At 41.7% G+C, this 26,422-nt stretch overlaps 1 protein-coding gene across 5 annotated transcripts in view; it reads right to left on the bottom strand.

The window, feature by feature from the left end:
- Tfcp2 (transcription factor CP2) overlaps window positions 1-26,188 on the bottom strand; it is a 59,855-nt gene extending 33,667 nt beyond the window's left edge. For 3 of the 5 annotated variants that reach the window (XM_048364322.1, XM_048364342.1, XM_048364347.1), the window contains exons 1-2: window positions 25,415-25,933; window positions 218-369 (exon numbers count right to left, since the gene is read on the bottom strand). In XM_048364322.1, the coding sequence (XP_048220279.1) occupies window positions 218-369; window positions 25,415-25,536 (274 nt within the window). In that variant the 5' untranslated portion in view covers window positions 25,537-25,933. The other 2 variants (XM_048364333.1, XM_048364325.1) reach the window with 2 other exon arrangements.
- Between the last annotated feature and the right edge of the window lie 234 nt (window positions 26,189-26,422).

Raw genomic sequence — 26,422 nt, 5'->3', positions numbered from 1 at the left:
GTAAAAGAAGCTCAGAGACAGTGCCCAGGCCTTGAGTTCAAGCCCCAGGACTGGCAAAACAACACCACCACCAACAAAAACAACCTTAAATCTCTGAAGTAAGTTTGATAGATCACATGGGAATATCTACCCTCTTCCCTTTTTCCTCTAAATGTCCCTAGCAAAATAGTCTCAGTTTATCAGGTCTGCAACATTAACTAATGAGGATGCATTTCACCTTGATTGAGATATGTGAGCGTCTCATCATGGAGTTTCACAGCTGGAGATGTGGCAGCACAAAGCACATACTGAAAAGGTAGAATTTCATTCTCATTATCAGGAGGCAAACTTGACTCTTCTTGCTTAAAAATGGGCAATGCGAGGACATCACTAAAAGAAAACAAATGACTTTCATTAATATCTGACAATGAACAAAGCAGACATTAAAATTTAACTAAATTTGCATTGGAAAGCAATATACATCATGCACTTTGGCAGAGCATCATCCAACCTATTTAGTTCTGCTATGATATCCCTCTGACCACAAAAATGTAGGTGATGACATATATTTTGTTAACTACTTACTTATCCATATAGTATTCTAGGAGTCATGCACAAGGTTTCTGAAAGGACTCTGAAAATGCACAAAAATGTAAATGCGGGACTCAGGGCTATCATTTGACTATGGTTTAAGCGTGTTCCCACAAAGATACAAACATTATGTGCTGGCTGAAAGGCTGGTCCTTATCATGGCAGTGTTGAGGCCACAGACCCTTTAAGAGATGAGGCTGAGGGCTGGTAATATGGCCTAGTGGCAAGAGTGCTTGGCTTGTACACATGAAGAAGCCCTGGGTTCCATTCCTCAGCACCACATATATAGAAAAAGCAAGAAGCGGCACTGTGGTTCAAGTGACAGAGTGCTGGCCTTGAGTAAAAAAGAAGCCAGGGACAGTGCTCAGGCCCTGAGTCCAAGCCCCAGGACACTAGAGAGAGAGAAAGAAAGAGAGAGAGAGAGAGAGGAGAGATAGCTGAGTGGAGATCATGGGACATTGCTCTCAAAAGAAAATGAAAGGTGGGGGGCGGTTAATGAAAGTCTCAAGGGATCAGATTAGCTCTTGATGGAATGGGCTTTTACATCTCCCCTGAATCTCCCTTCTGAATGCAATTCTCGATAGGCATGGTAGTACATGCCTGTAATGCTGACACCAGAGGAGGCTGGGACAAGAGGACTGCTTTAGCCTCAGGAGTTCAAGGCCAGCCTGGACAACATACCAAGACCCTATCTCTTAGAAAACAAGCTATTCGGGAGGCTAAGATCTGAAGATCATGGTTCAAAGCCAGCCCAAGCAGAAAAGTCCCCAAGAGACTCTTATCTCTAATTAACTACCCCCAAACCAGAAGTGGCGCTGTGGCTCAAGTGGTAGAGCTCTAGCCTTGAGCACAAAGAGGCTCGGGGACTCAGTTCAAGCCCCACAACCGATTAAAAAAAAAAAAAGTAAATAGAGAAAACAAAATGAAATATCCAACAAAAGTGTACTGGTACATAAATCACAAAAAAAAGCATTATCATCATTCTCACGCATGCTCTCACTATGCGATACCATTCACCAAGTAGCCTTCACTAGAGCTGAGTGGATGCCAGTCCTTTTCCTGAATCTCCAGCATTGATTCGTTACCTAGCACTAGTTATTTTGTTAAAGCTAGACAAAATGAACCAATATATTCAGTCTATTTGTTCTAAGAACACAACTACAGTGACTCTCTAAGAACATCACTATACAGATTAGATCAATTTTTAGAATTCCTTAGCAGCCACATGAAAGCCAGGCACAGTGGCACAGGTCTGTAATTTCTACCACCAGGGAGGCGGAGGCAGAATGAATGATTGCAAGGTTGAGACCAACATGAAAAACAGCAAAATCTTGTCTCAATAAATAAACAAGTAGAATAAGCCACAAGGAAATGGTAACTGTGTGCCAGTAGCTTATACTTGTAATCATAGCTATTTGGGAGGTAGAGACCAAAAGGACTGAGGTTTGAGACCACTCAGGGCAAGAAACCTGTGAGAGCCATGTACACCAACAGACATAGTGGATCACATCTGTCATCCAGTTACACTGGAAAGATTGGGACGATCATGGTTCCAAGCCAGCCCAGTCTCTGCCACGCCCCTACCTCCCCCCCCCCCCCAAAAAAAGTTTGCAAGATCCTATCTCAAGAGAAAAAGCTGACATGGTACCTGAACCTGTTTTCTCAGCTACCTCAGGAAAACTAAAAAGTAACATGGTTCAGGTCAGTCTGAACAAAAAAGTGAGAACCTGTCTCAAAAAGTACTGGAGGGGGGCTGGGGATATAGCCTAGTGGCAAGAGTGCCTGCCTCGGATACATGAGGCCCTAGGTTCGATTACCCAGCACCACATATACAGAAAACGGCCAGAAGCGGCGCTGTGGCTCAAGTGGCAGAGTGCTAGCCTTGAGCAAAAAGAAGCCAGGGACAGTGCTCAGGCCCTGAGTCCAAGGCCCAGGACTGGCCAAAAAAAAAAAAAAAAAAAAGTACTGGAGGGGTTGGGAATATGGCCTAGTGGCAAGAGTGCTTGCCTCATATGCATGAAGCCCTGGGTTCGACTCCTCAGCACCACATATATAGAAAAGGCCAGAGGTAGCACTGTGGCTTAAGTACAGTGTTAGCCTTGAGCAAAAAGAAGCCAGGGACAGTGCTTAGGCCCTGAGTCCAAGCCCCAGGACCGGCCAAAAAAAAAAGTACTAGAGACGTGACTTAAGTGGTAGAGCACCTGCCTAGTAAACATAAAGCCTCAGTTCAAACTCTAGTACTACTACCAAAAAATTTAGGGACAAATTAGTGACAAATGAGCACACATTTCAATAAGCACACATTATTCTGTGGAATATTACTAACAATCAGATGACCCTTTAGTTCCTTCTTCCAAGAAAATCTTTTCATGTCTGTCATTCTGTATAAACTTGCATATGAAAGACTCATAATCAAAGAATTCTAGAATGTCTCTCTGTTAGCCATTCTGATATACTGGAAGAAAAATACAGAACTAGGCCAAAAGTCCTCATTTTAGTCCCTAAAAACTTGGATGAATCTTTGGCAAGATCCCATCTTCATTCCTTCATCTGCAAAGTGATAACCACCCTTGCTATCAAGAACAAATACGTAGCCAGGCGCTGGTGGCTCTCACCTATATGCCTAGCTACTCAGGAGGCTGAGATCTGAGAATCACAGTTAAAAACTAGACCAGGCAGGAAAGACCATGACACTGTTAGCTACAATTAACCACCAGAAAAACTGAAAGTGGCATTGTGGCTCAAAGTGGTAGAATGTTAGCCTTGAACAAAAAAAGCTCAGGATTGAAGACCCAGAAATAAAACCGCACTCTTACAGCCAACTGATATTCCAGAAATAAAACTGCACTCTTACAGCCAACTGATATTCGACAAAGGAGCTAAAGACATACAATGGAATAAACATAGCCTCTTCAACTACTGGTGCTGGGAGAACTGGGCAGCCGTATGCAGAAAACTCAAAGTAGACCCAAGCCTATCACCATGCACCAAGATCAACTCAAAATGGATCAAGGACCTCAATATCAGACCTGAATCCTTGAAACTACTGAAGGACAGAGTAGGAAAGACGCTAGAACTTATAGGCACAGGAAGGAACTTCCTGAATAGAGTCCCAGGGGCACAACAAATAGGGGAAAGACTCAACAAATGGGGCTACTACAAATTAAAAAGTTTCTGCACAGATAAGGACAAAGCCACCAAAATAGAAAGGCAGCCAACCATATGGGAAAGGATCTTTACCAGCACAGCAACAGACAAAGGCCTGATATCTGTCATCTACAGAGAACTCAAAAAACTAAGCCCCTCCAAGCCCAATAAACCTATTAGGAAATGTGCAAAGGAACTAAAGAGAGACTTCACAAGAGAAGATATAAAAATGGCAAAGAAACACATGAGGAAATGCTCAACATCCCTGGTAGTAAAGGAAATGCAAATAAAAACAACCCTGAGACACCACCTCACCCCAGTTAGAATGGCCCATACTCTGAACTCAGGCAACAACAAATGCTGGAGGGGGTGCGGGGAAAGAGGAACCCTTCTCCATTGTTGGTGGGAGTGCAAATTAGTACAACCACTTTGGAGAACAGTATGGAGGTTTCTCAAAAAGCTCAATATAGACCTACCCTATGACCCAGCCATACCACTCCTAGGCATCTATCCTAAACAGCAAAGCCCAAGATATCAAAAAGATATTTGTACTTCCATGTTTATCGCGGCACAATTCACAATAGCCAAAATATGGAAACAACCCAGATGCCCCTCCACAGACAAATGGATCCAAAAAATATGGTACCTATACACAATGGAATACTACATAGCGATTAGGAATGGTGAAATATTGTTATTCGCAGGGAAATGGTCAGAACTTGAACAAATAATGTTGAGCGAGACAAGCCTAGAACACAGAAAACAAAGGGGCATGATCTCCCTGATATATGACTGTTAACAAAGGGAGACGGAGAGACAGTAGAGACCAAGTCTGTGAAACCAAAAACTGCTTGTCAAATAGTATTCCCCACAGGATTGGGGCAGCGACCCAACAGTATGTAACTAAAACCAAACAATTACTCAACATATAAAGGTCAAAAATTGACCTCTCAGGGGAATACAATAGCTCAAAAGCTAGGTATGTACGTTCATATAAGACTACTGTCGACTTATGGTCTAATATCGACATTACATTTAAAGCCCTAGGCGAACTTTCTTGGGTGTGGCCACGTGGCTACTGTATATGTTCGCGATACATTGTATATTGTATATATGTCTACCTGACTTAGAGAAGGGATAGAAAAACAGGACGTAAGATACCACAAGAAATGTACACACTGCCCTACTATGTAACTGTACCCTTTTTGCACAACACCTTGTCAAAAAATTTGTGTTCAATTAATAAACAAATAAATTAAAAAAAAAAAAAAAGCTCAGGGACAGCACCCAGGCCCTGAGTTCAAGCCCCAGGACTGGCAAAACAGACACACACACACACACACACACACACACACACACACACACACACCATAAGAAAACATTTTTGGAACCATTTTTTTTTGTTTTATTTGTTTTGTTTTTGTTGCCAGTCCTGGGGTGTGGACTAAGGGCCTGAGCATTGTTCCTGGCTGCTTCTTGCTCAAGGCTAGTACTCTACCTCTTGAGCCACAGCTCCACTTCTGGATTTTTTCAATATATGTGGTTCTGAGGAATCAAACCCAGGGCTTCATGTATACGAGGCGAGCACTTTACCACTAGGCCATATTCCCAGCCCCGGAACCAATGTTTTTTTTTTTTTTTTTTTGCCAGTCCTGGGCCTTGGACTCAGGGCCTGAGCACTGTCCCTGGCTTCTTCCCGCTCAAGGCTAGCACTCTGCCACTTGAGCCACAGCGCCGCTTCTGGCCGTTTTCTGTATATGTGGTGCTGGGGAATCGAACCTAGGGCCTCGTGTATCCAAGGCAGGCACTCTTGCCGCTAGGCTATATCCCCAGCCCGGAACCAATGTTAATGGTAAAGAATTAACAAAAAAATTTAACAAGTGGCAGGGATGATCAGAGAGGGCCTTCTTCTGAATCTTGATCAGCATGTATTATACTTCCAATTTCTAAAAATGCACAAAATTACAAGGTATCTCTAGTTATCTCAAGCCAAGTCATAAATTAAATCAGATGCCAGTGTTTCACACCTGTAATCCTAGCTACTCAGAAAACTGAGATCTGAGGACCAAGGTTTGAAGCCAGTCCAGGCAGAGAAATCCATGAGACTATCTATAATTAGCCACCAAAAAGGTGGAAGCAGAGGTGTGGCTCAAGTGGTAGAGCACCAGCCTTGAGTGAAAAGGGAGAATGCCCTGTTTCTGAGTTCAAAACACACACACACATACACACACATGCACACACACACACACACACACACACCATTCTTAAAATGTATTTTCTTTTCAGACAACTAAAATTAAAAAGACTGACAGCCCAAATGGTAAGGAATTGCAGCAACTAGACTTGCACACTTGCCAATGGGAATGAAAATGATACAGTAACTTCAGAAAAGAGAATGGCTGTTTTTGTTGTTTTTTTGTTTTGTTTTGTTTTTTGCCAGTCCTGGGGCTTGAACTCAGGGCCTGAGCACTATGCCTGGCTTCTTTTTGCTCTAGGCTAGCACTTGAGCCACAGCACCACTTCTGGCCTTTTCTATATATGTGGTGCTGAGGAATTGAACCCAGGGCTTCATGTATATGAGGTAAGCACTCTACCACTAAGCCATATTCCCAGCCCAGAATGGCTGAATTTTCTGTGTGTATGTGTTTGTGTGTGTTATAAATAAAAATCAGCCATGCAATTCTGCTCATGTATATTTATTCATGAAAACGTAAGTTCACCAAAAGACTTGACCATCAATGTTAACAGCTTTAGAACAGAAACTAGAAAGAACCCACATGTTTACAATTAAAAGAATAGCTGCACAGAATGTACTCATAATCAGGATGGACACAACCCAGCAAAACAAAAGACTACAACAGCATGGCTGACTCTCAAAGATTTGTGTTGAATAACAACACAAAAGACAGTAAGAATGCAGAAGGTATGATTCAATTTACATGACATTCTCAAACAGGCAAAACTAGAGAGAAAAAGCTTCCTGACCCATCAGGGAATGACTTGTTCCATGCTGTAACAGGAGTGTGCTACATGGTTATAAGTATACAAATTAAGTTTGTGCTTTCAATATGAACACATGAGTATTGTAATAAAAGCTGAGTAGAAGATGGAAAATTATTTAAATGATCAAGAGTAGTAGTATGTTAACTTTTAATGCAAAGCGACAGGTACAAGATGGTTATGTTATTCTGTTTACTTTGAATATGTTTAAAATGTTTATGATAAACAGTTACGGTCTAGGTTTTTGTTTTTAAAGGAAAACATAGTTAGCAATTTGGCTTAGTGGAGTCTATTCACCTAGAACGTGTAAAGTCCTTAGTGAAGTCCTCAGAACCATGACAAAAACAAAAAGATTCACATTTGCTGGACATGGTGCAATATGCCTGTAATCACAGTATTTAGGGCAAGACAGGATGGCAAGTTTAAGCTTATAGTGGCTAAAAATACTTCAAGATCCTGACTCAAAAAAACAAAAGTAAACAAAAAGGGAATACAGTCAAATCTTTCCCTTTCTACATATTATGAGTTATAACATGAAAGAAATCAAATCTGTTGCTATAAACAGATGAAAAACAAACTCCTTATATGCACCTGTCTTCCTCAGCATATATACACTTTCCTCAGCATACTGGGTGATTACATGCAGACAAAAACCCTATTGATAAGAAACTGAAGACAACCTTTCCTTTGATTGTTTGGCAGTGCTAGGAATAGAAATAGGTGAATCTTTTGTTTGTTTGGATACTGTTGTAGTTATTGTGAGATTGCGTCATGCTATGTATATTACTCAGGTTGATCTGGAACTCGGGATTCTTCTGTCTCACTCCCTCAAATACTGTGATTATAGGTGTCATCACTATGATCAGCAGATACTTCAATCTGTGTGTGTGTATGTTCCATACTGCTAGAAGTTGAATCAAGGACTTCCCCATGGTATACCAGTCCAAGAATCTTGAAAACTACCCTCTGGAAAACAAAACAAGCAGCAAATACTCTTGCTAGTAGCCTAACACACAGATGTAATACTGCACAAACTCAATAACACACACACACACATACACACACACACAAAGCTGAAAGAGAAACTTCACTTTCTTCGGATGTTCAAATAGTGAAGATAGATGTTATTGGTTAGATCCAGTTAGCCTAGATGGAAATCAGGTTTGGGTTTTTGTTTTGTTTTGTTTGTTTTTTGCCTGTCCTGGGGCTTGAACTCATGGCCTGAGCACTCTTCCCTGGCTTCTTTTTGCTCAAGGCTAGCACTCTACCACTTGAGCCACAGTACCTCTTCTGGCTTTTTCTGTTTATGCAGTGCTGAGGAATCAAACCCAGGGCTTCATGCATGCTAGGCAAGCACTCTACCACTAAGCCATATCCCAGACCTTGGGTTTATTTTGTTTTATTGAAACAAGGCTTTGCTATGTAGCCTAAGCTGGTCTTGAAGTCAAAGTCTCTTGCTTTAGATTTTAGAGTGCTGGGATTATGTATACCAGCAAGATCACCAATTGTGAACCTTGGTTGTTGTTATTTTTGTCACTGTTCTTGTTTTTAATGAGGATGAAACGTAGAGCTTCACAAGTCTAGGCAAGTCTGACTTGCAAATTCATTTTTATGAAAGTTTCTAGTGACTAAAAAAAATAGTGCAAAGGTCTGAAACACAAATATCACTCACATGGGTGGTGACAATGGGAAATCTTTCCTTATCAGATGAAACATATTATTGTTCCCAAATTACAAAATTATGAGATTTTTCTAGAAAAGTACTGTCTCATCTCTACTTCTCAAAAATCACAAATAGTGGGGTTGGGAATATGGCCTAGTGGTAGAGTACTTGCCTCATATACATGAAGCCCTGGGTTCGATTCCTCAGCACCACATAAACAGAAAAAGCCAGAAGTGGTGCCGGGGCTCAAGTGGCAGAGTGCTAGCCTTGAACAAAAAGAAGTGAGGGGCAGTGCTCAGACCCTGAGTTCAAGCCCCAGGGCTGGCCAAAAAAAAAAAAAAAAAAAAAAATCACAAATAGTGCTGGGTGCCAGTGGTTCCTGCCTGTAAGCCTGGCTACTCAGGATCACAGTTCAATGCCAGCCTGGACAGGAAAAATCCATGAGACTCTTACCTCCAATTAACCACTGGAAGTGGTGCTATGGCTCAAGTGGTAGAGTATGAGCCTTGAGCTGAAGAGCTCAGGGGGCTCAGGCCCAGAGTTCAAGCCCCCCGACGGACACAAACAAAAACCCCAAAACACAAATAATATAGACAGTAAAAGCAAAATACCACAAATCTAAAAGAAAGTTGTAGTAATCTTTGGGAAACCTTACTGCCACGCCATCCTCAAATATATTACATCTGATAATTCCTTGAAAGATAAGATTACTGGAATCAAAGCAAAGGAAAATAGTAACAACTCAAGAAAACCGCCCTTACTTATTATATATGGAGTGTTTACTTTTTTTTTTTTCAAATGTCACTGCTTAGCAAGGATGATAGACAGTAACAGTTACTAGTCTCAGCATTATATGGCATCATACCTAGCCTTCTATGACTAAGCAAGGAACTGCCATTGGTGTTTGAAATTCTAAAACTGATTCTAAAAGTCATCCTTAAAGTTAAAAAGTACAGCCAAACCAACAACATAACACTATATTTCCTCATCTGAGATTTTATCCATAAAGCCCAAATATGCTCAAATTATTTGTGTTCTTGCTAGATTGCTTTTAAAAATATATACTGTGGAAACAAATAGCAAGGAGTGCTACACTCCCAGAAATGGAGGGTAAAGAACACTGGTAGATACCGTTCTAGGCAGCTGCTTACTCTCAAAACACATTCAAGCCTGGTGCTGGTGACTTACACCTGTGATCCTGGTTACTCAGGAGACTGAGATCTGAGAATCAAGATCCAAAGCCAGCCAGGCCAAGAAAAGTCTACGAGACTCTTATATCCAATTAAAAACCAAAAAGCCAGAAGTGGAGCTGTGGCTCAAGTGGTAGAACATTTTGAATGAAAAAGTTCAGGGACAGCACCCAGGCCCTATATTCAAGCCCCAAGACCAGCACCAAAACACATATACTCAAGCTAAACTAGTTCTGGAATGAAAACCTCTGTCCTTTCTTTAGGTAAATTCAGTACAGATTAGGAGAATCTGCTCTGATAAACCCTAAGTGGCTGCTGCAGAAGTATAAGTTGGCATTTACTATATTCTCCAATTGTTTCATGTATCTAATTAATTTCAATGAAACAAGTTATTAAAATATAACTTCTTGAGCGGGGAGTATGGCCTAGTGGTAAAGTGCTCGCCTCGTATACATGAAGCCCTGGGTTCGATTCCTCAGCACCACATATGCAGAAAAAGCCGGAAGTGGCACTGTGGCTCAAGTGGTAGAGTGCTAGCCTTGAGCAAAAAAGAAGCCAGGGATAGTGCTCAGGCCCTGAGTTCAAGCCCCAGGACTGGCAACAAAAACAAAACCAAAAAAACAAAATATAACTTCTCTTACATATACTTAGTAAATATTCTTGAATTGATTTATACTCCTGTTTATTTTTATTCTCTAGACTACTAAGGGCTATATACTTGTATCATTTTGAAATTCTTGACATCTTACCACAGCTCTATAAACATAAAGATATAGAAAGCTTACCTGTTAAAAGGATAAGTTGAATATATGTTAAAAATATGTACTCCCAAGTGGAAACCTACATTTGGGAATGGAGTCATAGCAGAAAGCATTTCAGTGGAAGAAAGAGACAAACAAGTAGTTTCAGGAGTGAACTATCCTGTATGTAACCAGGGCATAAAATCTGGTATTGACTGGTCCCCTGTAATATAAATTACCATCTTAATATAAGGCAGTAGCCCTTACCAGTCTCTACTAACTCCTCACTGTGGTTTAGTCTTCTCCCCTCAGACCTACCAGCTGCTATGATGCTGTCTTCGAGAAGAGGAAGAAGGAGAGAGGTTTGATGAAGCTTTTCTTACCAGCATGACAAGAATAGACAGCAACTAAGGAAGTTGGAAACTAATTAAGTTGGGATAATATCATGAACTTCAACTTCCGTATTTATAACCCTCATTTAGCCCTCTCTTTCTCAAAAGGAATTCTATTAAGCTTGCATTATCTGAGGTAGAAGGAAAATAACAGGGAGGTTGAGAATATACAGAAAGCTCACCAATCAACTCAGAATCAGGTAGATCTGTATCATACATTATAGTAATATCTGTGTGTATTATGTATGTATGTGTGTATGAAGAAAAAAGTTTATTTTGCTTGCTAAGGAGGTGCTAGCCACTTGAAGCACAGCCCCATCCTCCTTACCCTGGCTATTTTCAAGACGATCTTGTTTAATATCCAACCTGGCCTTGCTTGTGATCCTACTTGTGCTTCCCAGCCATTCTACTCCCCAGTTAGCATGGGTGACAGATGACACCATGTCTAGTCACTGCTCAGTGGAGAGTCACTGGAACTTTAATTTTTCTTTTTTTTTTTTTTGGCTCAGCTGGTCTTGAACCAGATCTCTTCTGCTTCCTAAGTAATTAGGATTACAGGCTTGAGCCACCATGCCAGCAAAAGAAGGAAAATATTATTCCTAAAAATACATATTTTTTTTGGGGGGGGGAGTTGGGAAGGGGGGAAGGAGGGAAAAAATGAGGGAGGAGGTAGCAAGTTTGATAAGAAATGTACTCACTGCCTTACATATGAAACTGTAACCCCTCTGTACATCCCTTTAGAATAAATTTTTAAGAAGTTAACAGCAAAAGAGTGAACAAATATAGCAGTGGTACTCACTGGACACTATGTTGAAAATGAATTATACAACTTGTATGTGGAGACAGGAAGGAAAAACTAGGAGAGAACAAGGGAAGGGGTGACATTGTCCAAAAAAGAAACGTACCCTTTACCTGATTTATATAACCTCTCTGTACATCACCTTTATAATAGCAGTAAAAATACATGTATTAGCCAAGTGCTGGTAGCTCACACCTATAATCCTAGCTAATCAGGAGGCTAAGATCTGAGGATCACAGTTCAAAGCCAGCCAGTGCAGGAAAGAAAACCAGAAGTGGAGCTGTAGCTCAAAGTGTTAAGAGTACTAGCCTTGGGCAAAAGAGCTCAGGGACAGCACCCAGGCCCTGAGTTCAAGCACACGGCTAACAAAAAATAAATAAATAAAATTATATATATAGTATGTATATAAAATAAAAAATCATATATTAAAGAAATAGTACCAATACATATATCAGAAGGAAGCTAAAGTCCAGAATCTGCTGAGACCTGGGAAAAAGGTAAGAAAGGCGCAGGACATTCTTTGATGTACATACTAATTAATATGAAGCTAACACAGAAGAACACCTAAATTCCTTTCCAGATCTCAAAAGTAAAAAACAAAACAAACCCCTGCCCCAAATTCTAGGAAAAGCAAATTAATTAAATTTCAACCCTCAGACCTTAGTCTCCAAATAGTAGGATTAAAGGCATGAGCCACCAAGGCTTAGCTCCCACTAGCTTTTCATGCAATTTTAACACTGGGGGGTGGGGGGGAGAAGATTATATCCATACTACAAACCAGAATAATCTGAAACCCAGAAGTCCAAATGAGTCTGCAGAATGATTGTTTATCAGAGTTGAAAACTATAGCTTGGTAGTAGAGTGCTTGTTTAGTATATGCAAGGCCTTGGATTCAATACCAGCACTACTCACCGCCACCCCCGCCCCCAAAGGAGTAATTTATTAATATAAAAATACCATTGGTTATCACCAGAAGACATACCAAACTAACTACATTTTCTTGTTTCCATATGGTTTTACCAGGGAATGCTATGGGCATTAATATTATCTGGGGGGCTGGGAATGTGGCTTAATGGTAGAGTGATTGCCTAGCATGCATGAAGCCCTGGGTTCGATTCTTCAGTACCACATAAACAGAAAAAGATAAAAATGGTGCTGTCACTCAAGTGGTAGAGTGATAGCCTTGAGCAAAAGAAGCTTAGGGACAATGCCCAGGCCTTGAGTTCAAGATCCAGGACTGGCCAAGAAAAAAAATATATTATCTGGATATCAACAGGGATGTGACAAAAACAAATTAAAATAAGGTTCCTTTAGAGCCTGGTATCATTAGCTCTGCCTAGCAATGAATCATATTATATTATTGTGGACACACCTATTGTTTTTTCTCTAATGTCTTTATAGTATTACTGATACTTAAGGAAGCAAACATTCTTTAAAAATATATACTAGGAGCCAGGTGCTAAGGGCTCATGCCTGTAATCCTAGCTACTCAGTAACTGAGATCTGAGGATAGTGGTTCGGAGTTAGCCTGAGCAGGAAACTCTGAGACTCTTATCTCCAATTAACCACCAAAAAAGTCAGAAGTTGAGCTGTGACTCAAGTGGTAGAGCACTGCCTTGAGCAAAAGAGCTCAGGGCCTCCCAGGCCCTGAGTTCCCACCCTAGAAGTGGCGCATATATACATGCATACACACATATACATATATATGTGCATATATAATATATACACACAGATACACATATACATACACACATTGTTGTAACTTCAAGCCATGTTGGTAGTTATTTCTGCAATCTCAGAACTTGTGAGGGCCAAGAGGCAGGAAGCAAGAGGATCCACAGTTCAAAGCTAGCCTGGGCTACAATTTAAGAATGCATCTCAAAACAAAAAAGAACAATAGAATTCAACAGGATTTAGTATGTTTGTATACAACTCTGCCCTCCTACTTCAAACCTGGAACAGACTGTTGAGTAACACCCTATCTGATTTTATACTGTCCCTGGTAGAAAGATACTCATCTTCTATCTTTCTTTGGGAATACTGATACTGTAATTTGTTTCCGATCTTTAAGCATGTAATGGTTTTAATACCTGTAATCCCAGCATTCAGGAGGCGGAGACAGGAAGACCCTAACTTTGAGGCTAGCCTGAGCTACACACCCAGAACCTAAAAAAAAAAAAAAAAAAAAAAGTCAGGTGCTGGTGGGTGGCTCAGGCCTGTAATCCTGGCTACTCAGGAGGCTGAGATCTGAGGATCGTGGTTCGGAGCCAGCTCGGGCAGAAAAGTTCCCATGAGACTATCATCTCCAATTAACCACCTAAAAACTGGAAGTGGAGCTATGGCTTAAAGTGGTAGTGTGCTAGCCTTGAGTAAAAACAAACAAACAAACAACAAAAAAACCTCAGGGACAGCACCCAAGCTGAGTTCAAGCCCCACAACCACACACATACAAAAAAAGTTGGGCTTTCTATCGCCTCAGTACAGTTATTATATTTATTTATCAATTTATTTGTCTTTTGGGGGGACCCATGTTGGCCTTGAACTCAAGATCTTTCTGTCTCTATTTCCCAAGTACTGGGATTGCTGGTGTGACCATGCCTGCTTTATATGTTATGCAATATAGATGCACCTCAATGTTTCCCAAAGCTGATTTCACTGTTTTCCCCAAGACTTCAAGTCTCCCTTATTTCTACTTACTTACCATTTATTTTCTTCTATAAGCAAGGTGGTTTTGTTAGGGCTGACCTGAAAACTGGAGTAACTAAATATAAGTTTTAGTGTTAAAATTATAACAGCTTCTAAACTCTGGTGATGACTCCATGATAGAGGGCTGCACCCCCACCCGTGAGACTAGTTTCTTATAGTTTGACATTTAAAAATGTAGGGAGCACTTGTTCACCTCTATACCTGGGTAACAACCATGGTAACGGACAGTAAAAAATGATCATAGTCATAGACTATAGAAATAACCATAATAGTAGTAGAAATGCCATGGTAACTGTTGGGTTGGTTTACTTATTTTTTTTTTTTTGTGGCCAGTCCTGGGCCTTGAACTCAGGGCCTGAGCACTGTCCCTGGCTTCCTTTTGCTCAAGGCTAGCACTCTGCCACTTGAGCCACAGCGCCACTTCTGGCCATTTTCTATATATGTGGTGCTGGGGAATCAAACCCAGGGCTTCAAGTATACGAGGCAAGCGCTCTTGCCACTAGGCCACATTCCCAGCCCCGGGCTGGTTTACTTATGATTGAGTACTGGATTGTTTTAGCCCGCTCAAGTTTGCTTAGTGGTAATGGGAAAACATGGTTGCAATTGTTAAAATAAAGTTGGTACTAGGTCAGCCTGACCACAATATTCTACTTCTGTAAACGGCTTGCTTAACCCATTTGTGACTTGCTCTACCCCCTGCACTAAACCCTTCATCAGTGCTACATGACCACCTGTTGTCAATTCCTGATATCGAGGCCAGTTCCCGATATCAAAGCCAAAATAGATAACTGAAAGGGTAGATAGCCGATAGAAATAGGACAAGACTTGCTTGCTAAATGCCATCCAATCAAGTATCTGCCAAGTTGGAAATACCCTGCCCCTGTTGTAATCACAATAAAAACCCTGCCTATCTGAGGGTCGGGGCTCTCAATTCTGATCCACTGTGTCAGTGACGGTTGGGAGTCCAGGCTCGAGCTTGCAATAAAGACTCTCGTGTGTTTGCATCGGTATTGGCTCCTTGGTGGTCTTTGGGGACCCGAAATCTAGGCATAACAGTTTCATTTTTCTTTCACTTAAAAAGTCACTAAAAGCCTTACTTAGCCTTTTCTAGCCTTACTTATTTTAGAAGATTAAAAGTATCAGACTAAGCTGGGCCCAGGTGACTGGGCCTTAATCATAGCTACTCAGGAGGCTGAGATCTGAGGATCATGGTTGGAAACCATCCCTGGCAGGAAAGTCCAGGAGATGCTTATCTCTGATTAAGGGGGAGGTCGAGGTGTTGCTCAAGAGGTAGTGCTGGACTTGAGGAAAAAATAAAAATTAAAAAGCTCAGGAACAGCATCAGAACCCAGACCCTGATGAGTTCAAGTCCCAGGACCAGCACACACAAATGAAGTATCGAACTAATGTCAGGTATAAATTTGCTTCCAGAGAGTTTATAAGATATTATAAGTATAACCAAACAAATCAGGATCAGCAAAGCCCTATCTCAGGAAATATGCCTATTTTCTCAGGTTTTTCTTTTTCCCCCATACATTATAGGATTAGCCTTCCCCAGCTTACAATCTCATTAGTCACCTGCTAATTGAAAAACATCACCTGTGGCATCATTAGTACTAGGTAAGTTCTTTTTATTGTGCTTTTAAAATCACTGACTTTGCAGCTAGGCCAAAATGGCAACTTTCAATAGGAAGTCAGAGATTGCACTATGAAGGGATTCTGGCATTGTTGTTGTAGAAAATAGAACCTCTATTTCAGGACTCAAAGATATGCTATCTACCATCATTAAATGACATAATTGGAAAAACACCACAAGAGGTTTTTGTTTGTTTTTTTCTTTTTTCCTGTATCTTAGGGAAAGCACTTTACCCCCTTTTGAGTGCTAAGCCTCAAATCTTTTTAGATTCAAAATGTCTACCAATTAGTGCTTTTAAAAAATCTGTGCAGAGCTGGGAATAAGGCCTAGTGGCAAGAGTGCTTGCCTGGGGGCTGGGGATATGGCCTATTCCCCAGCACCACATATACAGAAAACGGCCAGAAGTGGCACTGTGACTCAAGTGGCAGAGTGCCTTGAGCAAAAAGGAAGCCAGGAACAGTGCTCAGGCCCTGAGTCCAAGGCCCAGGACTAGCAAAAAAAAAAAAAAATCTGTGCAGTTAAGCTTCCCTCTTAATTGGCAAGAATCATTCACCACCTGTCTATCCTCTGGGTTGCTTCCATCTTGTCCCATCCCAAGTCTGGCCTTAACCAAGGACAAGTGCTCCAGTCCCATTCCTCCCGGCACTGAAAGACAAAGGCTTTGCTAATGACTGTTGACAAAATCCCAAAGGGATCAGAGTTCTAGTCCAGTGAACAGGTAAACAGGCCTTTGGCATCCCTTCCCCCCCCCCCCCAAACTCACAGTGGTAAGTCTTATGAAAATTCCTCCTCCTAATCCTATGTTTGATAATGGTTATTTTTTCTAAAACGACCAATATATTCCCTAGTATAACAATATACGCAAACATCTGGGACACTGAAAAGGCAATGTTCAAATTTATATGTATAAAAGCTCAAAAACCAAAACTCAGACAGGCATGGTGGTACATGTCCATACTCAGAAACATAGAGATCAGGAGGATCACACTTGAAGGCCTGACCAAACAAAAAAGTCCTCATCTCAACCAACAAGTTAAGAGTTGTAATTCTTAGCTACTCAGGATGCTGAAATCTGTTTGTTTTTTTTTTTTTTGGCCAGTCCTGGGCCTTGGACTCAGGGCCTGAGCACTGTCCCTGGCTTCTTCCCGCTCAAGGCTAGCACTCTGCCACTTGAGCCACAGCGCCGCTTCTGGCCGTTTTCTGTATATGTGGTGCTGGGGAATCGAACCTAGGGCCTCGTGTATCCGAGGCAGGCACTCTTGCCACTAGGCTATATCCCCAGCCCCCAGGATGCTGAAATCTGAATCTCTCTATTCAAAGCCAATCCAGTCCAAAAAGAAAAATTCTAGTCTTTGAATAACCAGCAAAAAAAAACTTGACTAGAGGTGTGGTTCAACTGGTAGACTGCCAGGCATGAGCTAACAGCATTATTCACATAAGCTAAAACAGAGAGGTATCCCATATATCAATAGGGTATACTGTTCTGCATATATGCTGAACTGTTTAATCATTTTGTTCACACCTTCTATTTTCATACTTTTATCTGGTTGTATCTTAGTAAAAATGGTACTGAAATCTCCAATTATTATTGTAGAACTGTCTTCCTTAAAAAACTGTCAGCTTTTAACTCATATACTTTAATGATTTATTAGTATGTAAATGTTTACAAATGTTACATCTTCTTGCTGCATTGAACTATTTACTAGTATACAAATGTCCTACTTTTTCGGGCTGGGAATATGGCCTAGTGGCATGAGCGCTAGCCTCATATACATGAAGCCCTGGGTTCGATTCCCCAGCACCACATATATAGAAAATGGCCAGAAGTGGCGCTGTGGCTCAAGTGGCAGAGTGCTATCCTTGAGCAAAAAGAAGCCAGGGACAGTGCTCAGGCCCCGAGTCCAAAGCCCAGGAGTGAGTGTGAGTGTGTGTGTGTGTGTGTGTGTGTGTGCACACCTGATGTCAGGGCCTGGGCCCTGTCCCTCAACTTTTCTTTTTTTCCTCAAGGCTAGCATTCTACCACTTGAGCCACTTCAGGCTTTTTGGTGGTTAATTGGAAATAAGAGTCTCATGAATTTTCTTGCTTGGGCTGGTTTTAAACTGTTATCCTCAGATCTCAGCCTCCTGAATACCTAGGATTACATGAGCTACCAGTGTCCAACAGAATATTCTTTTTCATCATTTCACTTTCAACTATTCTGGCTTTGGATCCAAAGTAAATCTCTTATAGATGACCTAAAACTGGACTTCAAAAAAAAAATCCATTCTGTCAATCTCTATCTTTTGATTGGAGAGTTAATCCATTTACATTGAAAGTGATTACTGATAAAGAGGCATTTGGCTTTGGTCATTTAGCTACTTGTTTTCTATTTGTCAAATAGCTTTCTTTTTTGTTTCTGATTTCTTGCATTTCTATCTTCTACTGTTTTATTTATTTTTTGTCAGTTGTAAGGCTTGCTGTCCCAGAGCTCTTTTGCTCAAGGCTAGCGCTCTACCACTTTGAGCAACAGTGCCACTTCCATTTTTTGAGTGGTTAGTTGGAGGTAAGAGTCTCACAGGGACTTTTCTGCCCTGGCTAGCTTCTTTGAGCCTCTGATCTCAGCCTCCTGTGTAGCTAGGATTACAAGTGGGAGCCACTGGTGCCCAGCTTATGTTTTATTTCGTAGTGAAATGTTTAAATCATTTTCTCATTTCCTTCTGTGCATATCCATTAGCTATTTTCTTTGTGTTATCACAAGAATCAATTTACATCCTAAATTTACAACACTATTTGACTTTATACCAGCTTAACCTTAACTTCAGTAACATACATAAACTTTGTTCTTTTACCAGTTCTGTCTCCATTCCTTTAAGTTGCTGACATTTTAAAATTACAATTCCTAAAGAAAAAAAAATTACATGTCCTTACATTATGTGTCCAAGATGTACTAATTTCAAACCACATAGAAAACAATATATTTTTTAAAAAGTCACAATCATATTAGCTTTTGGATTAATAAGTTTTTTATTTAAATATATTTATTAGTTTCAAAGCATGTAGAAAATAAAAAGTGGAGTTAAATACCATCATTACAATACTAACTTTTAGATCCTTATTTCATATGACATCTAGTTTACTAGTATTCATTCATTGCAATGTACTTCTTGCAGGGCCTGTGCAGTAGTAACAAACCCTTCAGCTTTTATCTGGATGTCTTGACTTCTCACTTTTTTTGGTGGAGGAGGCAGTTACGGCAGTTTGAACTCAAGGTCTTGTGTTTGGTAGGAAAAGGCACTACCACTTTAACTATAACTCCGCTCTTGCTCCTTTTCTGCTTATAGTGGATACAAGATTCTGGGAAGTCGGGCACTAGTGGCTCACACTTATAATTCAAGCTACTCAGGAGGCTGAGATCTGAGGATGGTGATTCAAAGTCAGCCAGGGCAAGAGAAAGCCTGAAGACTCTTGTCTCCAATTAACTACCAAGACAGCCAGAAATAGAGATGTGGCTCAAGTAGCAGAACATTAGCCTTGAGTACAAAAGTTCAGGGAAGGGGCTGGGGATATAGCCTAGTGGCAAGAGTGCCTGCCTCGGATACACGAGGCCCTAGGTTCGATTCCCTAGCACCACATATACAGAAAACGGCCAGAAGCGGCACTGTGGCTCAAGTGGCAGAATGCTAGCCTTGAGCGGGAAGAAGCCAGGGACAGTGCTCAGGCCCTGAGTCGAAGGCCCAGGACTGGCCAAAAAAAAAAAAAAAAAAAAAGTTCAGGGAAAACATCCAAGCCCTATGTTCAAGCCCCAGGACTAGACTCAAAAAAAAAAAAAAAAAAAAAAAAAAAAAGGGGCTGGGGATATAGCCTAGTGGCAAGAGTGCCTGCCTCGGATACACGAGGCCCTAGGTTCGATTCTCCAGCACCACATATACAGAAAACGGCCAGAAGCAGCGCTGTGGCTCAAGTGGCGGAGTGCTAGCCTTGAGCGGGAAGAAGCCAGGGACAGTGCTCAGGCCCTGAGTCCAAGGCCCAGGACTGGCCAAAAAAAAAAAAAAAAATATATATATATATATATATATATATATATATATATATATATATATATTCTTGATTGACAAGTTTTGTTGGTTGCTTGCTTTTTCTTTTATTACCCTGAATATGTCATCCCTCTGCCTTCTAGTTTCCAAAGGTATCTACTGACATATGTTGAGGGCTCTCAAGGTGGCTCAGTGGTAGACCCAAGGTTTAGCACCTGGGAAGTCCTGGTTCACTTTGTACTAAAAAAAAAAAAATCTTACTGAGGATCCTGTGTATGGCATTTCATTTCTCTTGCTGTTTTAAAGATTTTAAGTTTATGTATCTCAGTGTGAACCTAAGTTCATATTTCTTGGAGTTCCGTGAACTTGGTGGATACTTACATTCATCTTTCATCATACTTGGAAAGTTTGTGGGTATTCCTTCAAATATTATCTTTGTCCTTTTTCTTTTTTCTTTTCTGGAGACATCCACAATGCACACACAGGCCTGCTTCACGGTGTCCCATCAAGCTCTTAAACTCAGCTCACTTTTATTCACTTCTTTTTCCTTTTGTGCATCAGATCCAATAATTAACATTGTCCTATCTTCAAGCTCGCTGTCTTTGGCATACTTAAATCTGCCTTTGAATCCCTACACTGGGCTTTTTGTGTGCATATGCCAGTCCTGGGGCTTGAACTCAGGCCTTGGGCACTGTATATGACCTTCTTTTGCTCAAGACTCGTGCTCTACCACTTAAGCCATAGCCACTGTTTCTACCTATGCTGGCTTCAAACCCTGATCCTTAGATCTCAACCTTCTGAGTAGCTAGAATTACAGGCATGAGCCTTAGGTGCCACATTCTACTGGTTATTTTTGAGATAAAGGTTTTGCTTCCTGCTGGGGGCTACACCTGGATTGCAATCCTATTTTTCACTTCCCATCACAGTTGGAATGACAAGCAAGTAACACTACTCCTAACTTCTTTTGCTGAGATAAGAGTCCTGTGGACTCTTCTAACCAGGCTGGCCCGGAACCATGATCCTCTTGATCTCTGGAATAACTAAGATGACAAGTATCTGCCATCATATCCAACTGGTTGAGAAAGAGTCTTGGTGAACTTTTCTGGTTCGGTAATCTTCACCTTTATTCTTTTTTTTTTTTAATGCTAGTACTAGAAAATGAAAACACGTCCTCACAAATGGCCTTGAGTTTTCACTTAGAGCTGGTTTTCTTCCACTTTAGCCTGTACTCAGGAGGCATACCCATAACATGCGCACACAAATGTTTGCAAATATCTTGTGGTCTTTTCCTTTACATAACAAACATGCTACAGTTTAATCTGGAGTCAACCCCAAAGACTCAGGTGTTAAAGGCTTAGTCCTCCGTTTGGCAGTATTGGCAGGTAGTGATATTAAGAGGTGAGGCCTAGTGAGGTCTTCTGATCATTGGGGTAATCTCCTTGAAGGAGAAAGTATGACCCCCAGCTACTTTCTCTTTCACCCCCTGGCATGAGGTAAGTGGCTCTTCTAGGCTTTGTGCTCCCCACAGTGATATCTCACCAAGGGCCCCAAAGGAATGAGGCCAATTGATCCTGGACTGAAACCTCTTAACTGTAAGCCAAAATAAACCTTTCTTCTTTATGAGCTGATTAGCTCAAGTACTTTTCACGGTGACAGGAAGGTGACTAACATAAAACATAAGGCCAGCCAGGCACCAGTGGCTCGTGCCTGTAATCCTAGCTACTGAGGAGGCTGAGTTCTGAGGATCATGGTGTGAAACCAGCCCGGGCTGAAAACTCACCATAAGACTCTTATCTCCAACTAAACCAGAAGTAGTACTGTGGCTCAAAGTGGTAGGGCACTAGCCTTGAGTAAAAGAGCTGAGGGACAGCATCCCAGGCCCTGAGCTCAAGCCCCACAATCAACAAAAAATAAATTAATTAAATAAAATAAATCATAAGGCCATAGTAGCATTGTTCATTACAACCAAAATGTGTCCCACAGCTTCCTGCTATTTTGAGGGGTCACAGAAACTTTAGGAAGTGAGGCCTAGCTGAAGGAAGTAGGTCACTGGGGCTGTGCCACTAAAGGCTACACTTGGTCCCCTGTCCCTTCCCCCTGTCAGCTTCCCATCTAGCATTAGGCATGCTCCTACTGTCATAATGTTCTGCTCACCATGGGCTCAGAACCAACAGAACCAATGACTATGGACTCAGCTCTTTGAAAGTATATGCAAAATAGATCCTTTCACCTTTTAAGTTGTTTATGTCAGGCCTTTAGTCATAGCAATGAGAAAGTTATCTAATGAATACTATAAATGCCCACTAATGGATGACATTGTGGTATATGGACACAACATTATAGGCTTCCACCATAAAAAGGAATGAATGGGGCTGGGGGTATTAGCTCGGTAGTAGAGCTCTTACTAAGCATGTGAGAGGCCCTGAGTTTAATTCCCAGAACTACACACACACACACACACACACACACACACACAGTAGTACTATATGCGAAATATGGACAAAACACTATGCTAAGTGATAGAAGCCATGTACTATATAGTAAATGAATCCATAGAGATAGAGCAGACTGATGGTTACCAGAGGAACAGATAAGAAATGCAGAGCAATTTACTTAGAGGGCACAGAGTTTCCTTTTAGGATGATGAAAACCTTTTGGAAGTAAATTGAGAAGGTGATTGCATGAGTTCATCATATTAAATGCTACTGAACTGTTTACTTTTACAATGGTAAATTTTATGAGCAGGGAGTGGAGGTGCACACCTGTAATCACAGCATTCAGGAAGCTGAGGCAGGAGGATCTTGAAGGCAACACTAAGCTACATAGCAAGTTTGAGGCCAGCCTGCCCAAGACTTTGTTTTGAGAAACAACAACAACAACAAAGTTTTCTGTTCTGTTATTTGAGCTTTACTTGAACTTGCAAGGAAGGCAGGAAGGCAGGAAGGCAGGGAGGGAGGGAGGGAGGAAGGGAGGGAGGGAGGGAGGGAGGGAAGCAGGCAAGAAAGAAGGGAAGAGAAGGGGGAAGGGGAAGGGGGGAGGGGAGGGGGGAGGGGAAGGGAGAAAAAATGCAAAGGGAAAAATTATAAAGGCAACTCTATTGAGATACAATTAAAACTTAAAATATACAGTTCAATTGTCTTTAATGTAGTCAGAGTTGGCAATCACCATCACTAACAATTTTGGAATATTTTTTATCTCTCCAAAAAGAAACTTTATGTCCATTAGCATGTCCATGTTACTTCCCTTTCCCTCCTCTCCCACAGCTCTAGTCAAGCACTAATCTTTCTCTGTAGACTTGCCTATTCTGGTCATTACAGAGAAATGGAATCATTTGCTACATGTCTATGTTTTCAAGGAATCTCATTTACTTTTACTATACAGTCTGTGCCATGTAGAAAAAAAGAAGGTAGAAAGGACAATATCAAAGGGCTGCTTATGAAAACAATAGTGGCAAGTATATAAAATACCCTCCCTCTGAAAAAAAGTAAAAAAAAATAAAGTACTCAAACTTGTGGCATGCTGTACTCTCAAGAAAAAAAGGCATGTTTGAAAACAGCAGAAAAGTCTGATGTTGGAAAAAAGTTCTAAATGTAAAAATATATAAGCAACTGTGAAGACTAATCAGGTTATGATTTGGGAAGCACTCTTTTTCTTTTTTTTTTTTGGGGGGGGGGGGTGTGCCCAATACTGGGACTTGAACTCAGGGTCTTACACTCTTGCTTGGCTTTTTCATTCACAGCTGGCAATTTACTTATTGGAGCCATGCCTCCAGTTCTGGCTTTTTGCTGGTTAACTGGAGAAGAGTCCCTCCAATTTGTCTGCCTGGGCTGGCTTCAAACCACGATCCTCAGATCTCAACCTCTTGAGTAGCTAGGATGATAGGTTTGAGCCACCAGCATCCATCTAGGGAAAGCACTCTTAACTATTAAGTCACATGGTATGAAGAGCATATATAGTTGAATACACAGCAGATGATCAAGTGTTTTTGATGAAGTTGACTATAGCAAGAATCATATTTAATTAGTTCTACCTTAAACTTCATTATCCTAATCAAAATCAAACTTTTTGCTGTGGTAATCTTTATGTGAACAGCAGCATAAATTGCCAAATATTATGTCTAATGCTTATGTGCAAGCTCAGGGTCAGGGCACTTATTTTCAAACCATGTTCATCTATTTTTATGGTCAAACAGGCTAAAGTTAAATTTCTCAAGACCAAGAACATTGCATAACAGATCTCAAATTTCCCTGAAAACAATTAAAATATTTACAGATAGACTTTATTATTCTAACTGTAAGCAAAGAGTCCTGAAGTACTGAAGTATTAAGTTCTAACTCATAATTTTGCCTTAGTGAGGAAAGTCCACTTTGAATTAGCAAGGATAAAGAATGGAATTTTACATTACATAACTCTCAAGGGCTCTTACTACTAGAGTGAATTCGTCCATTTGTTTCATAAAGAGAAGTTTTCCCTATCAACTCATAAACCCAAGGAAAGTTTCAGTTCTAAAGTCACTTGAATCATTTAGACGAAGTCTTACACTAAATGCAAAGTCTAATTATATAGTCCACTTGACTCTGAGATGCAGACAACATGTCCACATCTACAGCTGGGACAATTTTGGTAGCCAATACATACCAATAAGTTTTATATGATGCTTTCAACCCATATTTTTAATGTATTACAGCAATTGCTTGATATGTAGAGGTCCAGACGAACCTACAAGTTTTCTTTGCCACTTTTTCAATTCACAGCTAATGATTACAAACTCAGAAACCCTGGAAGTTTAAGTGAAGCCTTAAAACAGGTTTGTGAGCTGGGTTCCAGTGTTTCACACCTATAACCCTAGCTACTCAGGAGGCTAAAATATTAAAATCAAGGTTCAAAGCCAGCCTGGGTGGGACTAGTCCATGAGTCTCTTAACTCCAGTTTTGCCACCAAAATGCCAGAAATGGAGCTGCTGCTTAAGTGGTAGAGCACCAGCCCTGAGCAAAAAAGCTAAGAGAGAGCGCACAGTGCCTCTGAGTTCAGGCCTCAGGAGCAGCACATACCCACAAAAAAGCCAGTTATAAGATTCAACTGTGTGAACTTCTGCAGCAAGGTTCCTCATTTCTTCCCAATGAACAATAGATCAACATTAATCATTAAGCCCCAGCTCCCAACTCCCCAACTTCATAGACAACCCTCACAAGCTCAGTGTAACCCTTCTCCACATAAATCCAATCACACACACACACACACACACACACGGTCAGTTCCCAAGTCTCTCCCACATTGGCAAAACAGCCTCTCAACCTTCATTTGGTTGCTAATCAAGGGCCAATTTTTCATTCTCCTCCTAGTCCTGCCCAGATTTCACACTGCCTATAATCTCTTTTTCCATTTCTTCCACAACACCAACTCAAACCAACAAGTCCCTTTTCCCCTCAACTTCAAAGACAGCGTTTAAAACTCCATACACCTTTCCTCCTGTCTACTCCCCACCCCTACCCCACCTCCGTCTTTCTTCTTCTGGCCTTTGTTACTAAGAGGTAAGGTCTGTGAAAATCTCACTCACCTCATGCTATAGGCACCGGCACCCAGTTCCTGGCCGATCCCAGACAGGCTAGCATCAAAGTCCTGCACCAGCCCGGACTCAATCACTTCATCGGCCAGAGGCAGCTTCAGAGCCCAAGCCATCCTGGCTCCGCTCTTGCTCCAGGTGACACAGTTTCTTCTATGTACAAAGGCGCAGAACTTAATCCTACCCCTAAGGGTGCAACACAGCGGAAAACTACACGCGAAAAGCACACCCCTAGTGCCCACCAACAACCCCCCAAATCTGCTCTGTACAATTCCTCACTCAACTAATCTCTGGTACCCTGGGCACCTTGGCGTAGGGTGCCCGGGCTTCTAAAAGTCCTTGCTTCTCCGCTTCCCAGGAGCGGGAGGCCTCCCTCGGCTCAACTCTTCCAGACTCCTGCACGCCCACTCCCGAGGCTAGCCCCCGCAGTCGGTTCGTGTTCGCTCAACTCGTCTGTCTGGAGACCCGCAGCAGCCACACGCAGGCCAGTCAGCCGGCAGCGCAGCTTTCGTGCCTTTACCTCCGCCCCCTTCGGCAAGAACCCACCCCTCTCCCGGGACCCGCACTTTTCCCCTCCAGGCCTCACTTCCGGTCAGTCCCAAGAGAACTTCCGGTCACCCCTTCTCAGCCCCACAGCTCTTAGAAATAAATCCAAGTTTCTGCTGAGTCGTGGCCTCGCCCTCTGCAGTCCCCTCGACGGCCTGAAAACGGGACCTGGTGGGGGAAAGTCTTAGTACGAGACTGAGACTCGTCAGGCCCCTTCACCGGCCCGCCTGCTCAGCGCCAACCAATCATGGCGCCCTCTACCTTCGCTGGGCCGGCAAGAAAAACGTCATCCTGGCGACAGCCAATGAGAAATAGACTCGATCGGCCTCTGCGGCGATGATAGGTTCGCTGCTCCACAGCTCCCCGCCCCCGGAGGCAGGCTGAGCGGTCTGGCTTTGAAGTGCTGCTACCTGAGTGGAGGAGGCTGGGGCTGCCGGCCCGGGTCAGCATCCTGAC

This window comes from Perognathus longimembris, chromosome 1 (genome assembly GCF_023159225.1).
Source record: "Perognathus longimembris pacificus isolate PPM17 chromosome 1, ASM2315922v1, whole genome shotgun sequence".
NCBI classification, from domain to species: Eukaryota; Metazoa; Chordata; class Mammalia; order Rodentia; family Heteromyidae; genus Perognathus; species Perognathus longimembris.
The sequence above is the reverse complement of the archived record's forward strand: the minus strand, read 5'-3'. Positions and strand labels throughout refer to the sequence as shown.